General features: G+C 37.6%; 1 protein-coding gene and 1 long non-coding RNA gene across 3 annotated transcripts in view; one reads left to right on the plus strand and one right to left on the minus strand.

The window, feature by feature from the left end:
* Positions 1 to 14,999, minus strand: part of ak9 (adenylate kinase 9) — a 41,530-nt gene that overhangs the window by 3,244 nt on the left and 23,287 nt on the right. The window contains exons 12-35 of the mRNA XM_082146954.1: positions 14,796 to 14,897; positions 14,580 to 14,719; positions 14,181 to 14,503; positions 14,004 to 14,054; positions 11,748 to 11,878; positions 11,516 to 11,666; positions 9,275 to 9,392; positions 8,879 to 8,958; positions 8,680 to 8,727; positions 8,349 to 8,543; positions 8,109 to 8,236; positions 6,756 to 6,959; positions 6,144 to 6,449; positions 5,944 to 6,065; positions 4,674 to 4,893; positions 4,440 to 4,532; positions 4,128 to 4,361; positions 3,752 to 3,970; positions 3,424 to 3,637; positions 2,881 to 3,082; positions 2,646 to 2,792; positions 1,402 to 1,619; positions 1,073 to 1,269; positions 822 to 991 (exon numbers count right to left, since the gene is read on the minus strand). Of these exons, the coding sequence (XP_082003080.1) occupies positions 822 to 991; positions 1,073 to 1,269; positions 1,402 to 1,619; positions 2,646 to 2,792; positions 2,881 to 3,082; positions 3,424 to 3,637; positions 3,752 to 3,970; positions 4,128 to 4,361; positions 4,440 to 4,532; positions 4,674 to 4,893; positions 5,944 to 6,065; positions 6,144 to 6,449; positions 6,756 to 6,959; positions 8,109 to 8,236; positions 8,349 to 8,543; positions 8,680 to 8,727; positions 8,879 to 8,958; positions 9,275 to 9,392; positions 11,516 to 11,666; positions 11,748 to 11,878; positions 14,004 to 14,054; positions 14,181 to 14,503; positions 14,580 to 14,719; positions 14,796 to 14,897 (4,013 nt within the window). The remainder of the gene's footprint in view (positions 1 to 821; positions 992 to 1,072; positions 1,270 to 1,401; positions 1,620 to 2,645; positions 2,793 to 2,880; positions 3,083 to 3,423; positions 3,638 to 3,751; positions 3,971 to 4,127; positions 4,362 to 4,439; positions 4,533 to 4,673; positions 4,894 to 5,943; positions 6,066 to 6,143; positions 6,450 to 6,755; positions 6,960 to 8,108; positions 8,237 to 8,348; positions 8,544 to 8,679; positions 8,728 to 8,878; positions 8,959 to 9,274; positions 9,393 to 11,515; positions 11,667 to 11,747; positions 11,879 to 14,003; positions 14,055 to 14,180; positions 14,504 to 14,579; positions 14,720 to 14,795; positions 14,898 to 14,999) is intronic.
* Positions 6,351 to 9,397, plus strand: LOC309481884. Of its 2 annotated transcripts, none has more exons than XR_014200135.1 (4): positions 6,351 to 6,445; positions 6,538 to 6,602; positions 6,860 to 6,985; positions 9,325 to 9,397. It is a non-coding gene; the product is annotated as an uncharacterized lncRNA (long non-coding RNA). The 2 variants fall into 2 exon arrangements; XR_014200136.1 differs by lacking the exon at positions 9,325 to 9,397 and adding an exon at positions 9,076 to 9,136.

Consider the following 14,999-nt stretch of genomic DNA (forward strand, 5'->3'; position numbering starts at 1 on the left):
GAATAAGCGCGTCGATTCAGGGAGCAGTGAAAAGTGCCCGTGCAAAATCAGTTTTTGTGAGCTGATCGCCGTCAAAAAAGTTCAGGAGATATTTCTTAGTGATGGCTGATTTCAACAGTTTCAATATGGTAGCATTTTGAAAAAAAAGTGTCATGAATTTATTGCATTTTTTGGGAAAAAGAATCCGTTTTTATAATAGATCTTTGAAAATCCAAATCTGGATTTGAATTTTTTATGATATTATAACCTAAAGATGCTATGTGAAAGTTTGAAACAGAAAATAGTGGTTTTCATCTTGCCACTTTCTTGGTAAAGAAAACACATTTTTACTCATATTAATCAAAATGGATTTATCACGTTCTGGAACCAAACTATAATATTCAGAAGTAAACAGTGTAGCTGACAGAGTGTTTATGTCAGAATGTTTATTTTTAAACCACAACCTTCTTGGGGCTTCTTTGACCGATACAACCCTCTAATGTCAGAATGTTTATTTTTAAACCACAACCTTTTAAAAATTATATATTTAACGATATCTTTAGCATTTCTCATCCAAACAACGTCAAACTTGGCACTGCACTTACTCGTGACCATAGCGAGACACCTGTCAAGTTTGAAATCCATCGGACTAACGGTTCGAGAGATATGTGGTTAACAGACACACACACAGACAGACAGACACACACACAGACAGGCAGACGTTTCTGTAATTTATAGATAGATAGATGTGTGTGAAAACTAAAGGTAGCTTATTAATGATGAAGTCTGTAGTAAAAATTAGTAAGTACTATAAAAGTATTATAGAGTTTTCTTGGCTGTACCTCTGTTGACCATCTAGATAAGTGATGGGGCAGAACCCCTTCATCTCCACCTTTTGAGGGAACCTGCTCTTCACCTGGCCTGCATTGAGCTTATGAGGCAGGAGTGGAGGAGGGGGTAATGGGTAAGGGCAACCTGGAACCACAAACTGCTCCGGGGAATCTAAAAATCTCTTTTAAGAAGCATATAAAGAGAGGTAGTGAGTTAAACAAAACCTTCTGTGAACATGTTTCTGGACCATCTGACACTTTACCTCTAGAGTCTCCTTGCTGGCCATTTTGTAGAAGTGGCCCCTGAACTCTGCAGCCAATTCAAGTGAGGTGTTATGTGAACAGTCCACCAGATGGCGATGGAGAGCTAAGCTAACTGGGCAGTACTGGCCAAACTCGCCCAGCCGAGACTGCAGCTCTCTTGGGGTAATGCACAATCTGTTTATACAGGCTGCCTGGCCTGCGGGGATGACAGAAAGTTGTCACAAAACTACACATATTGATGCTTTAATGCAAATGTAATGTTTAATACATGGATGGATATTACTAGTGCTTCTTGTTTGACAAATGTGCATCATTTGCATGCTCTCACCTTTGTGAATTCTTTCCAGGTAAGCATGGATGAGTCTAATGCTTATGCGAACTTCATCTAAAACTCGCTCCCATACCCACCACTTGCTCTTGTGAGCATCAATGGGAGTCCAGTTGTGATACTGCTGGTGAAAGTGTTGCCTAAGAGCTTCAGCTTCCCTTCTGAAGCAAGAGTTTCGAATGTTTAGGAACTGGGGGCTGTCATTCATTGGGTAAGGCCTGTTGGAGAGAGTTGCCATAATCTTACAAATTGTGGTTATTTGCATCTATATACATATTATGCTAGACCATATTACCACAACATTTGTAACACTGTCAACGTAAAAAAAAAAAAAAAAAATCTACTTGATACAACTACAAGCAATATTTAGCTTTATGCTTTAATATTGAACTTTATTCTCATAACATTGCGTCTTATAATTTTTTCTGACTTTATTCTCGTAAAAGGTCTTTTATGACATTATTCTCGAAACCATTATGACTTTATTGTCCTAATGTTATGACTAGTCTTAAATCTAAAAATATATATATATATATATTTTAAGGCATTAAAATGGTGTAGTTTTTAGCAGTGACGTTGATTTATGTTTAGGGCAGTGTTATTTTTATAAAACTATTTCAATCGTTTTCCTCAACTGAAAGCTGACATAAAACTTTCAGTTGAAAGTAAAAAAAAAAAAAAAAAAATTAGATGAAACAACTTAAAAAAAAAAAAAAAAAAACTTGGCAGCTAACTAATAAAACATTCATTTGTATCACATTTATTTGTATAGCGCTTTTCTCGATAGATATTGTTTCAAAGCAGCTTTACAGAAAATACATGTCTACATTACAATTTACAAATTTAGAGTGATCTGTTATCAGAGGTGACTGTGTCCAAGCAATGTATTTCACAATGTACATAAATTACGCTGTTAGCTAACATCATGTATTCATTTTAGGCATTGAAGTAATTATTATTACAAGTTGTGAACATAATGATTACACTTAAAGAAAATTTAGCATTGGTGCATGTTGATTCAGAGTTTGCGTCATCGAAATCAGAAATATATATTTTTTAAAAACTAATAAAAATGGCAAAAGCACATAACAAAATGACTCAAATTTAGGTTTACATTTTTAAAGTTAAAATGTTAACTGAAAATGTAATCATAAAAGCTAATTCAGAATATTAATAAATACAATAATAGCATAATACAAAAAAGATATATACCGGAGGTGTGTGAGTGTTTGTGCTGGTCTCACCTGTTGTTTTTTTCCCTGTCTCTCAGGCCTCTCCTCAGCACTTCTGCCATGTCCAGTTGCAGTTCAATCACTTGCATGGGAATAATGCTGCAAGATTGCAGTAATTCAGCCTGATGCTTGGTCACAGGGAAACCATCCAACACAAACCTGAGGATCAAACACATGTACTGTATAACTCTTATTTTTTCTTGCAGAAGTACATTTCTTTGATTGGAAAAAATGTGGTCCTCCTCACCCACGAGTGCTGCAGACCAGGCTCATTACTGCCACCTCCAGGCACTGGATGGCTAGTTCATCAGGAACAGTCAGGCCCTGGTTCAAATGCGTCTGCACCTGATAAGCCAATTCAGTTTTGGACTGGCTGTTGAGCACCATACGTATTGCATCCCCAATTGAGAGTCGAGCGAGACCGTACTCGCGTGCAAACACCCGGGCCACTGAGTGCACACACAGTTAAAAGCTACTTATTCTGAAATCTATAAAAACACTTGCTTTTAAGTTATGGTCTGATTTCACAAACAGGGCTTAGATTAAGCCAGGATTAGGCCTTAGTTAAATTAGGTGCCTTAGAATTTATTTTACTGGTGTTCATATTGAAACCAAACAATAGCACTGACATAGCCTATTTTAAGATATGTCAATACAAGTTGCTTTCAGTTAAGATAGCTTAAACATGCATTTTATTCTGGGACTAGACTTAAGCCTCTTCTGTGAAATCAGGCATCAATATTTTTATGAGCATCTATAATGACGTGTATTTTATTTCCAGAAATCTGACCTGTGGTTTTGCCTGCTTTTGGTGGGCCAATGATTACCAGTTTGATTGGAAGGGAAGGGTTGGGCTTTGGTTGACGGATATATTTGATTGGGTTGAGGATGAAGGTGTTGCGTGTCTCCCTGGAGGCAAAGAAGTAGATGAACTGATGTAGGATGACAGGGAATGTGGTGTTGAAAGGGCCTTGTGGAGGCTGGATCAAATCTCCTTCTGTGTACTACAGAACATAAGGGCAAACAGACTTTTTTGTTTTATACTCTGTTAAGGCTCTTTTTTTTTTTGGCTTATATTATTCAATTCATTTTCAATAATGTTGTATATCTGCTTTTACCTTAATAGGATCCCAGCACCCGAAGGCACTGGGATATTTAAAGGAGCAGTACAGGAGTCTTCTGGCAAGACTGTAGCTGGTTGGCTGACACATCTGAAAGAGTGAGTCTCTGTTTACCATCAGAGGTTTGATTCCCTGTAGGAGCTGATACCTCACAATCCGAGGCAAACTGCCTGCGTTTATAACCAGACGGGGGATTTGGTTGTCTGTTAGAAAGTCCTATGAAAAAAATAATGTATTATCTGCAGAATTTCTAGAATTGAACAAGAGTTGTAATGTTAAATTAAATTATAATGTTAAACAAGAGTTACATTTCCGTAGGACTTAAATTGCATTATACATTTGTTTATAATATAAGCTTTCAGCTTCTCCTTACTGTCATGCTGGTGAGGTTGTTTTCATCCTTCTCAAACCTCTGACTGATCTCCGTCTCCAGCCTCTCTTCTGCACTAGTTTCTGTTTCTTCATCCTCTGCCTCCTCCTCCTCCTCCACAGGAGGAAACTCCTCCAGCAGTATGGCCTCCATTTCCTCCCATTCCTGCTCTTCTTTGTCCATCGCCTCTGCTTCTTCTTGCACCTCTTCGTCATCCTCAACGTCATCCTCATCCTCCTGATGAAGCAACAGAATGTCGAGTCAGAATCTGTCAGACACTCACCAATGCAAGACACAACGACAGCGATCAATGACCTGTTCTTTGAGGGGCTTCAGAGTGAGTGGGCTTGGTTTTTTGGTTTCACGTTCAGCCATAAGCTCAGCTCTTCTCTGGGTGATGGCCCGCTCCTGCAGTTTGACACAGACCAATGCATATTTACTCCAAAAACTTTGTTTCACCTGCTTTACGGTAAATGCCAGGTGTTTATTTTGCTTATTTGGATTTTTACATCCTTTTATCAGTGCTGAAATTTTCGCTTGAACACTCACCCTGAGTTCACTCCGCAGCTTAATGACCAGCTGCCTTTGTTCTTGCCTGCGCTTTTGTCTCTCTCTCCAACGCGTGAGCCGCGAAGGCAGGAGACGCCGCACCACCTCAGACACCTCTACCGACATCACTGCCACCACATCTGGAAACAAGTGACGCTCCACCATGAAGGACACTTCCTCTTGGCTTTGGGGAAATCCCTCCAAAATAAACCCTGTAGATCTGAGAGAAAAGTTAAGGAATATTTTCCAGAAAAAGAAAAGACAATTGTGTCTTTCATACACTATATATTCACCCTACATTTAAACACATATGCTTATTTTTCCCTTGGAAAATAGCATGCAAGTCATATGGACTACTTGGCTTTTATATTAGAGATTGACTATTACTGCCTTTTTATGACCGATACAATACAGATATCTGATAATAAAATTTTTAAATAATAATAATTCAGAATACATTTTTAATTATGTTTTATTATTTGTATATTTTTGACAATAATACATGATACCAATAAAAACATGCATTATGATTATTTTACTACTAATAATTATTATTTATAATAATAAATTATTATATTACTATTATTTTTATATGTGCCATTATATTTATGCAAAGTTTTGTGATCTAAATGGTCTCAAATCAGTGTTATTATTAAAAGTAAAATATGAATATTAGATTTTTAAAAAACTAAGACAACAAACTGAAATAAGTACTAAAATTACTAAAACAAAACTGATATAAAATAAATTTAAGCTAAATAAAAAGTATTTACAAAAATAAATAAAAATGACAAAAACGCATAAAATTACGAAAATTATAATATAAAAATTTAATTGAATTCAAAATATTAATAAATACTATAATAGTAAATAAATAATATTAAAATAACTCTCAAATTAATTTTGATCTGTTTTTGGCTGTGTAATTAAGCTACACTTTAAAAAGTTATTTAAAAAGTATATAGATATTAAAGAATGATATCCGTTTAAAAGTGTGAGTATCGCTCAAACTGACAATGAGTTCATTATCATTATCTAGCTGTCAAACCTTAACTTCCATTGTATGAAAGAGGTTTTCTTCTCTCTTTTTTTTGTGCAGGTTTGGAATGATGTGAGGGTGAAAAAATAATGACCAAATTTACATTTTGAGGTGGAATATTTGATGATTTAAAGTTTCAGCTATATCTGCAAGTGTTGTTGTTGTTGTTTTTTGGATTGTTTTATGAGGTAGCATGTGTGAATTAGTGAGTGTTTGTGAATGAACATTTACTTGTAGGGTTCCTGGTCCCACCACTGTAATAAAACCATTTCCAGTATCTCCAGAGGGAGAGGATCACCATCCTGGAGGTATGCCTTTATGGCCTCCTCATCATCAGTCAATGCTGGTTCTTCCTACAAACACACCAATGCATTAAATTCAAACAAAATTCAAGCAAAAATTCAAACGTCTTGCCTTTACAGTCCCCTTACATTTGTGTCAGGATTATCAGATGCAGTATACTCATGACTGGTCTTGTCCTCCTGGTCTGGAGGGGATTCAGCGCTCTGACCCTGGGCCTGAGCCTCCAGCAAGCCCTGAAGCTCCTCTGGAGGTTCCTCAGGGGGTTCAGAATCATCTGCATATGACACATGTTTCTGGGTCTTCCGTAGGATCAGCTCCTGTAGCCGCTCTCGGAACTGGATGTGGAAAACTCCCAACTGCTCTGCAAGCCACTTCCCATTGGTGGTCTTTCCAGAGCCCCTCACTCCAAGCATGAAGACACGCAGCGCAGGTGGCTAGTTGCATACAAGCAGAGCTTTGTGTTATATGTACATTGTTTGCCACATATTGTACATATTTGTCATTTTCTATTTGTTTTCACAGATGCAGAAGATGATTTGTTGTCACTTTCCAACGTGTGTTTTTATAACTTATCCTACATAAAACAGGTATAACTTATCCTATTACATAAATATATGTGATGAATTTATCCTGTAAAAATATATATGACACCTGAGTAAGGTCTGTTGACTGAATCACTATAATGACTGTGTATTAAACAGTTTTTTTAGTGTTTTTTTTTTTTTTATCATAAAAAATACCTTTAATGGTTGTGTGTTAGATATGTAGAGTTCAGGGTTCTGCAGGAACTTTTCTTGTGCCTCCGTGCTGGAGAAATAATAGACTTTGTCTCTGTACTTGGCAGCATATTCGTCCAGACAAGGTTGTAGCGTACCCCTCTCCTTCAGCACCACTGGACAAAAATGCTTGGTGTCTCCCAGCTGCCTCTTAAAGCTGACTTCCTCCTGAGACCATCATAAACAAAAGAGTGGTATGATATTCTAATAATCAGTAACAGGTTGTTCACACAGAGTAAGTGTTCTTACATCGGTCTGCTCTATTTTTTTATAAGTCAGGGTTTCCCAAATTGGGGTTTAGATAATATTTAATTAAATTGAAATCATTCATTTTAAAAACAATTAAAATAAAATTATTATTATTATTATTGTAAATATTTATTTACATGCATGTCTTGCAACCATTAATCAACATCAGAGAACCATGAACATGTAATGAATTACATTACATTATTGAATATTATTGAATACATTATTGAATATTTACTTGAAGTACCCCCTTAGATATCAAGTTAATATAACTTGATATCTAAGGGGGTACTTCAAGTAAATATTTTAAAAAGGGATTCGGCGGACAAAACCCGTTTTTCCACCGTCGGGCCGAATGGTTCTAAGAATGACACGGAACGGTTACATTTCCACTTAAGCTTGGTTTGACACAGCAAAATTACAAACTGAATTCTGTGATGAGCCGTGCTGGTAGAATCCGTGTAGTGACATCGCTACTCAGGATTGGCTGGCTATTTACATCTCATACAGTCTGGAAATTGTATGAGATACCAAAGCAATGACTGATGCATTTGTATTACATTCCAAAGAGCTCTGTCATCAGCCTCACGGTTGAAAATGAAACCATATCCATACCGGCTGGGCCGGATCGGCACGGAATGGAATGGTTAAGCAATGAGAAAGGTTTGGCCCAACAGTGGAGAAGCAGCTAAAGACGTTTCGGAAGTAAATATGCTCTGTATAGATGTCTCTGACTGCTGCAATTTGTCTTACAACATGAGTTTCATGTTTGAGACACCTGTTTTCTATTTTATTCCATTCTATTCAGCAATTCTGCACCTAGTTGTTTTTGAATGCAAGAACGTGTCCTGTGTGAACAGCTCCTAATGCTGTAATCAACATGAAATGATATTCACAAACCATTTTACTGCTGTAATATGTATATTTGTAAGTGTAACAGGATATTCAGTGATAAAAAAAAATTAATACATTTACAATAAGACCAGAAATGTGTATTAAGGTAGTAAATGGGTTCAGTTTTGATTTCATGCTTCATTCGTGTTCAGTGCTGGATTATTGATGTGTAACCTCTGATTCTTGTTCCTCCTCTTCATCAACATCATCTTGTTTCTCAACCTGTGCCAGCGCATTCATAGCCTCTTCCTCCTCCTTCAGGTCTGCACTAGATATCCTCCTAGCTGTGTACTTAAATGGCTCTAAGAGAGAAATTTAGAGAAGGAAAGACAGAACAGAAAGGATATAGTGAATGAGAGGGTGTGACCGCTAATTTAGAGAGCATGAAACAGACAGACAGTCTACTCCACGTACTCTCCATATGGTAAATCATCTCTTGGAGGATGTCCTGAGGTGTTTTGTTGGTAATGTCCAGTATTACATAGCTGCAGGTGATGGTGTGCTCCATGTTTTCCCAATCTACCACAAACTGCTTCAGCTGAACACTAAAGGCATCCATCTCTGGGCCGTCAGGATAACCATTTTCCCACACCGTTGGAAGTACCACCTCTGTACACCCAGACATATGCAAATATGCAAAAATATATACCTTGCAGAAGAAGTCATGAAACCATTACTGACACTCAAGTAAAGGAAAAGTAAGAGTTGAAGGAAAAATATTCAGATATATAATAAGACTACAAACCTTCATCATTTAAACTTTTGACTTCATCATCAGACTTATCAGAACTCTCTGTAAATACATATCAATTATTTATCAAAACATATTTTAACACATAGTATTCATACCTTTAAGACCTAAGACCACTGGCAATACTGTAAGGTTGAGCAGAGTTCAACATTATGTTAATGCACAGCAGTGCAATGATGTGAAAGAGTACTACCTGACTCCTCAATCAATGTCTCGAGTTTTGGCTGGGTGTCAGTAGGCTGTGAATCTTTGTTTGAGGCTTCAGTAGGTTTCCTACAGCAACAACAACAAAAAAAGAATCGAATCACACCTCCATTTTGAAATACGTAAACCACCACTTTCCAACATGAAACCATGAAAATCAACAATGTGTTTGATTTTTCTCCACAGGTTTTTGAGATCTTTTTAGATGCAAGATCCAAACATCTGACACTAATGTTCAAAAGTTTAGGGTCAGTAAGATTCAAATTATGCTGATAATATAATTTTTAATTAAAAACAAAATAGAAGCATTTTCTCCAGTGGTTTCAAACTTTGAATCCCCACTTTATATTTTCTGAAACTGGGCCCTTATATTAACTGCACTTACAGTGTCTCATGATTGTCTTGTGTCTTATGCAGTTTCCTATCTTTCTTTAGGCGAGCCAGCACAGCTCGATCCACCTCTTCTTTATTCTGTTCATACATCCTGGTTAGTACAGTCCTTCCTTCAATAAACAACAACAAGTGACCAGTGACCATCACAATCAAGTCAAGTCAAGTCAAGTTTATTTGTATAGCGCTTTTCACAATACAGATTGTATCAAAGCAGCTTCACAGTATAAAATTAAAATAATACAACAAAGTTTGTTTCAAGAGGAATTTATTGATTGATAAAATTAGATTAAATATCCCCAAAATATCCCCAACTGAGCAAGCCAAAGGCAACAGTGGCAAGGAACCGAAAAACTCCATCAAGTGACCTAATGGTGTCCTAAAACTCCATCAGGTGACCTAATGGAGAAAAAAACCTTGGGAGAACCCAGGCTCAGTCGGGGGCCAGTTCTCCTCTGGCATTTATGAGCTAGAGGACAGATTGTAGTTTGATCTGTAGGATTATATGAATGCCTGGCTGAAGAGATGCGACTTTAATCTAGTTTTAAACTGGGAGAGCGAGTCTGAGCAACGAACAGTATCAGGAAGACTATTCCAGAGTTTTGGAGCCAAATGTGAAAATGCTCTCCCTCCTTTGTATTGGTGGTTCTGGATATCCTAGGTATGACCAAAAGCCTTGAATTTCGTGATCTTAAAGAGCGCGATGGATTATATGGTGATAGAAGATCCGTTAAATAGACTGGAGCTAAGCCGTTTAGGGCTTTATAAGTCAGTAGCAAGCAATACCTTGTAATTAATACGGAACTTTATAGGTAACCAATGCAGTGATGATAAAATCGGTGTTATATGATCATATTTTCTTGATCTCGTAAGAACTCTAGCGGCGGCATTTTGGACTAACTGTAGCTTGTTTATTGAGGATGCAGGACAACCAGCTAATAAAGCATTACAGTAATCCAGTCTCGAGGTCATGAATGCATGAACTAACTTTTCTGCATCAGAAACTGATAGCATATTACGTAGCTTAGCAATGTTTCTAAGGTGGAAAAAGGCTGTTTTTGTAACATATGAAATATGATTTTCAAAAGACAGGTTGCAATCGGGTATAACACCCAGGTCTTTTACTGTAGAGGATAAAGTAACAGGACATCCTATGATGTTAAAGTTGTATTGTGCGAGGTTTTGTGGGCGTTTTTTTGAACCGATAAGTATTACCTCTGTCTTGTCTGGATTTAATAAAAGAAAATTACGCGTCATCCAATCTTTTATATCTTTAACACACTCTGTCAATTAGGAAAATTTTGCGTTTTCATCCGGCCGTGATGAAATATATATTTGAGTGTCATCAGCATAACAATGGAAACTAATTCCATGTTTCCTTATAATATTTCCAAGTGGCATCATATATATGGAAAATAACAGAGGGCCTAATACAGATCCCTGCGGCACTCCATAGTTTACTGGAGTTATGATCGATTTTTCTCCATTTAAATAGACAAAATGGTAGCGGTCAGATAGGTATGATTTGAACCAGCTTAGTGCTTGTCCTTGAACACCAGTATAATTTTGTAGTCGATCTAAGAGTAATGTATGATCTATAGTATCGAACGCAGCACTAAGATCAAGTAAAACTAGTATTGAGATACAGCCTTGGTCAGAAGCTAAAAGTAAATCATTTGTGATTTTAACGAGCGCAGTTTCAGTGCTATGATGCGGTCTGAATCCAGACTGAAACTTTTCATAGATATCATTTTGTTGCAAGAAAGAGCCCAGTTGAGCAGACACCACTTTTTCTAATATTTTAGACATAAATGGAAGATTTGAAATGGGTCTATAATTTGCTAGATTATTATGATCTAATTGTGGTTTCTTAATGAGAGGTTTTATAACTGCCAGTTTAAATGTTCTTGGAACATGACCTAAAGATAAAGACGAGTTAATAATATTGAGGAGAGGCTCTTCCACTACAGGTAACACTTCTTTCAGTAGTTTAGTTGGTATAGGATCAAATAAACATGTTGTTGTTTTAGATGAAGTGATAAGTTTATTTAACTCTTTTTGTTCTATAGTTGTAAATCACTGTAATTGTTCTTGCGGGGTGATAATTGAACAATCAATTGGACTTCATGGCCTAAACAAGCATAGGCTGTATCATTTGATGTCAAAATCAGGACTAAAAAATTACCAAAAAAGTTTGGTTATTTAGTATACATGCCAATACATGTCTTTCTCTCACCCTCTCCACCATTGTCTTGCAGACAGAATAGGACTTCAGGTGTTATAGCACCATGTAGTTCCTCAATGGTGATCAGCTGTGATCTACTGCTGGGAATGTTGTCCAGTATCCATCCTCTTTTATATTCAGCATCCACATCTTCAGCCTCAATCTGACAACCCACAGGCACTCTTAAAACACAAATAATGTTGTATGATGTATGAGAGCTGAGGGTGGCAGCACAGCAGTCTACCTCTCTGATGTGCTTCTCCAGGGCCTCCAAATAGAGCTCCCGTGAAGCTGTGACTGGAGACTCTGCTGCTTCCTTCATAGCTTCTTCCACAAGAGCTTGAACATCTGGATGATCTTCTGTCACCTCTATTGCTGTAAAATGACACATTACACATTCAGGGCCCTATCTTGCACCCAGCGCAAGTGACTTTGTACACCGACGCATGTATCATTCCTATTTTGCACCCGCGCAAAGCGGACTTTTCCCTCCACAGAAGCACGTCGGTAAGTTAGGAAATACACTTGCGCTCCCGGGGGCGGTTCAGCGCAAAGAGGAGGCGTGTTCCGGCGCAAACGTTCCTTCATGCTATTTTGCAGGTTTAGAAAACAATTGCGCCACTAACCAGGAAAAAATAGTTCAAAGTCAGTGGCGCGTTGCGCATGTTATTCATATGCTATTTTAAGGGCGCATGCTTGGCCATAATCAATGTAGCGTGTGCACAACGCGCATACACTTTGATTCTCTCATCTACACAGAAGCAGCAGTTTTCATTTTTGCAAATCATACATTATTACGATAGATAGATAGATAGATAGATAGATAGATAGACAATTTATTATAAAAGCATACATCTAGCTTACACATTTACCCAAATTATCATACGCCTGTTTAACCGAAGTTAATTTGGGTGGGTTTCTCCATTCAATGTAACTTCTCTCTTTTACGGTCGTGACGAGAGCGTTGCTCTCCTTGGCTGTGAACCGCTCCTGACGCGCGCCTGGCAAATCCGCCGTTACAATAGCAATCCGCTATGGAAAACGCGCATCTGCTCTTAAAGGGAATGTGAGATGACGCTCTGATTGGTTTATTTCACGTTACGCCCAAACCACACCTATGAATAATGAAGCTACTTCAGACCAACCCATTTTAGATTTGCGCCTGGCGCAAGAGTCATTTATCCCGCCGGGAAAATAGCAACAGCGCCGAGACCCGCCCACAAAGTTACTTGCGCTTTGCGCTTGACACTTGCGTTTCAGATCGTTAAAATAGGGCCCTCAGTGTTATTTTAGTATTATTTATATACTATTAAAGTATTTATTCATATTTTGGATTGGATTATATTTTCAGTTTTCATTTCAATAGTTTTGCTATTATTGCTTTTGTTATTTTTATTAGTTTTTGATTTTCTTTAAATATTTCTATTTATCTTTATTTTTATTTCTGTTTGAATAATTTGTACTTCATCTTAAAGTTAATTTATTTCTGTTAGTTGCAATGGCAACTTTTTTTGCGCAGACTGTCAATGGAGGGACAGAAATCTCTCAGATTTCAGTAAAAATATCTTCATATGTGACTCTGGACCACAAAACCATGGGTCAATTTTTTTAAATTGAGATTTGAAGCTGAGTAAATAAGCATTGATGTTTGTTTTTTTATGATAGGACAATATTTGGCCGAGATACAACTATTTGAACATCTGGAATCTGAGGGTGCAAAAAATCGAAACATTGAGAAAATCGTCTTTAAAGTTGTCTATTTTTTTTCACGATTGTGCTGCATTCAAAAATAAATGTTTTATATATTTATGGTAGGAAATTTACAAAATATCTTCATGGAACAAGATCTTTACTTTACTTTGATTTTTGGCATAAAAGAAAAATCTATAATTTTGACCTATACAATGTATTGTTGATGGAGCCCCTAAAGGGACATGGTGGTGTAAAAAAATATGAGATGGGAGGAAAAATAATAAGTCAATGCTTTCGCGTTCTCTTGCAAATGTTTTGCATTCTTCTGAGAAACTTTGCAAATGCTTACAAAACGTTTTTACGAGGGAACCATAGACTGTAAAATTAGGAGGGAACGCAAAGTTTCCCGGGTGAACGCAAAATTGTTGCGAGAGAACGCAAAAGCATTGACAACTAAATTTCCTCCATCTCTTGATATCTCTTTTAATTCCTTTTATAACTGTTTTAATTTTCCTTGCTTTTATTTTGTGATTATTTTAATTCCTTTTTGTTTAAAGCATTTTGAATTACCATAGTGTATGAAATGTGCCTAATTTTTTTTCCCTTCACCATATCCCTCCATACCCTTTAACACTCTCTGTAACCACTGAAATACTATTTAACTTTGTACCATTTTCATTTATTTCATGTGTGTATATAAAAATGATGTGATCGATAACAGTTAACGAAAATGTTAAAGCACAGAACATACACTGTTATCAGTGAAACTAAGGGGGGTTTAAAGTCCATGTTTGTGGATTGACCTCACCTGAGTAAGTTTTAGTTTCATCAGACTCTCCCTCATTGGTTGTCACATTACCTACAAAAATGAAAAAAAATAACATCTCAAAGGTGTCCCAGAATGCATTAAAAGTTAATTCTATCATGCCATGGAGCTTATTGTTTGGTAGGTTTACCAATTTGGCATCCTCATAACCTTTCAAACCTGATGCATCTGTAGCCTCATGCTGCATCTTGGCTCTGACCTTCTCCAGGCCTGCGAGGGTGGCGTCGTGATGGACTTTGTCCAACATGTCTTGTGTGAACATACTCCGTGTACGCTCCATCAGTGCCTCAACATCTACCACTACAGCCCCACAATACTCTGCTAGCAGTGCACAAATTGTGCTCTTTCCTGTGCATCGTGGGCCGATCACGGACACCCTGCAAGGCAAATGTGGCATGGGTGGCAGCAGGTAGCAACGAGGGTTCGCCGTGAACTTCTGCAAGGCATTTTGAGACGACAGGATGTAGATCTTATCCATGAAGCTGATGGGGAGAAAAGAGAAAATGTGGCCCCTCACACTGAAGTATTTTAATGTATAATAAATTTGTTTTCACTAACCCAACGGCGAATTCTGGTACACCCTTGACCATCCTGCCCTCTTTGAGTGCCACAGGGCAGTTACAGGACCATCGACTCCTTCGCCAATGAAAGCCTGGTGCGACATTCCTACAGGAAGACAGAGTCCGAAACAGCTCCTCCTACAAAAACAGGCATGGTGAAGAGGCATGTAAAATGTAGGTCACTTTATATAGGTGTGTGTTTGCAGTATCTGACCATGTCCATCTGATCAGCAAGCTCTGGGTCCTCTGTCGGCATCAAACGCACAGGGACAGCTGGACACCTCACAGCCATGGACTCCAAACGAGACATTACGGACTGTGCACAGGCAATTGGAAAGTTCACTATTATTACATTTTACAGGTATATAATGTCACTATAACGATCTGTTTATTGTAAGCAGCAATTATTTCGTAGCTG

The sequence above is a fragment of the Leuciscus leuciscus genome (genome assembly GCF_965113295.1).
Source record: "Leuciscus leuciscus genome assembly, chromosome: 19".
Classification (NCBI taxonomy): domain Eukaryota; kingdom Metazoa; phylum Chordata; class Actinopteri; order Cypriniformes; family Leuciscidae; genus Leuciscus; species Leuciscus leuciscus.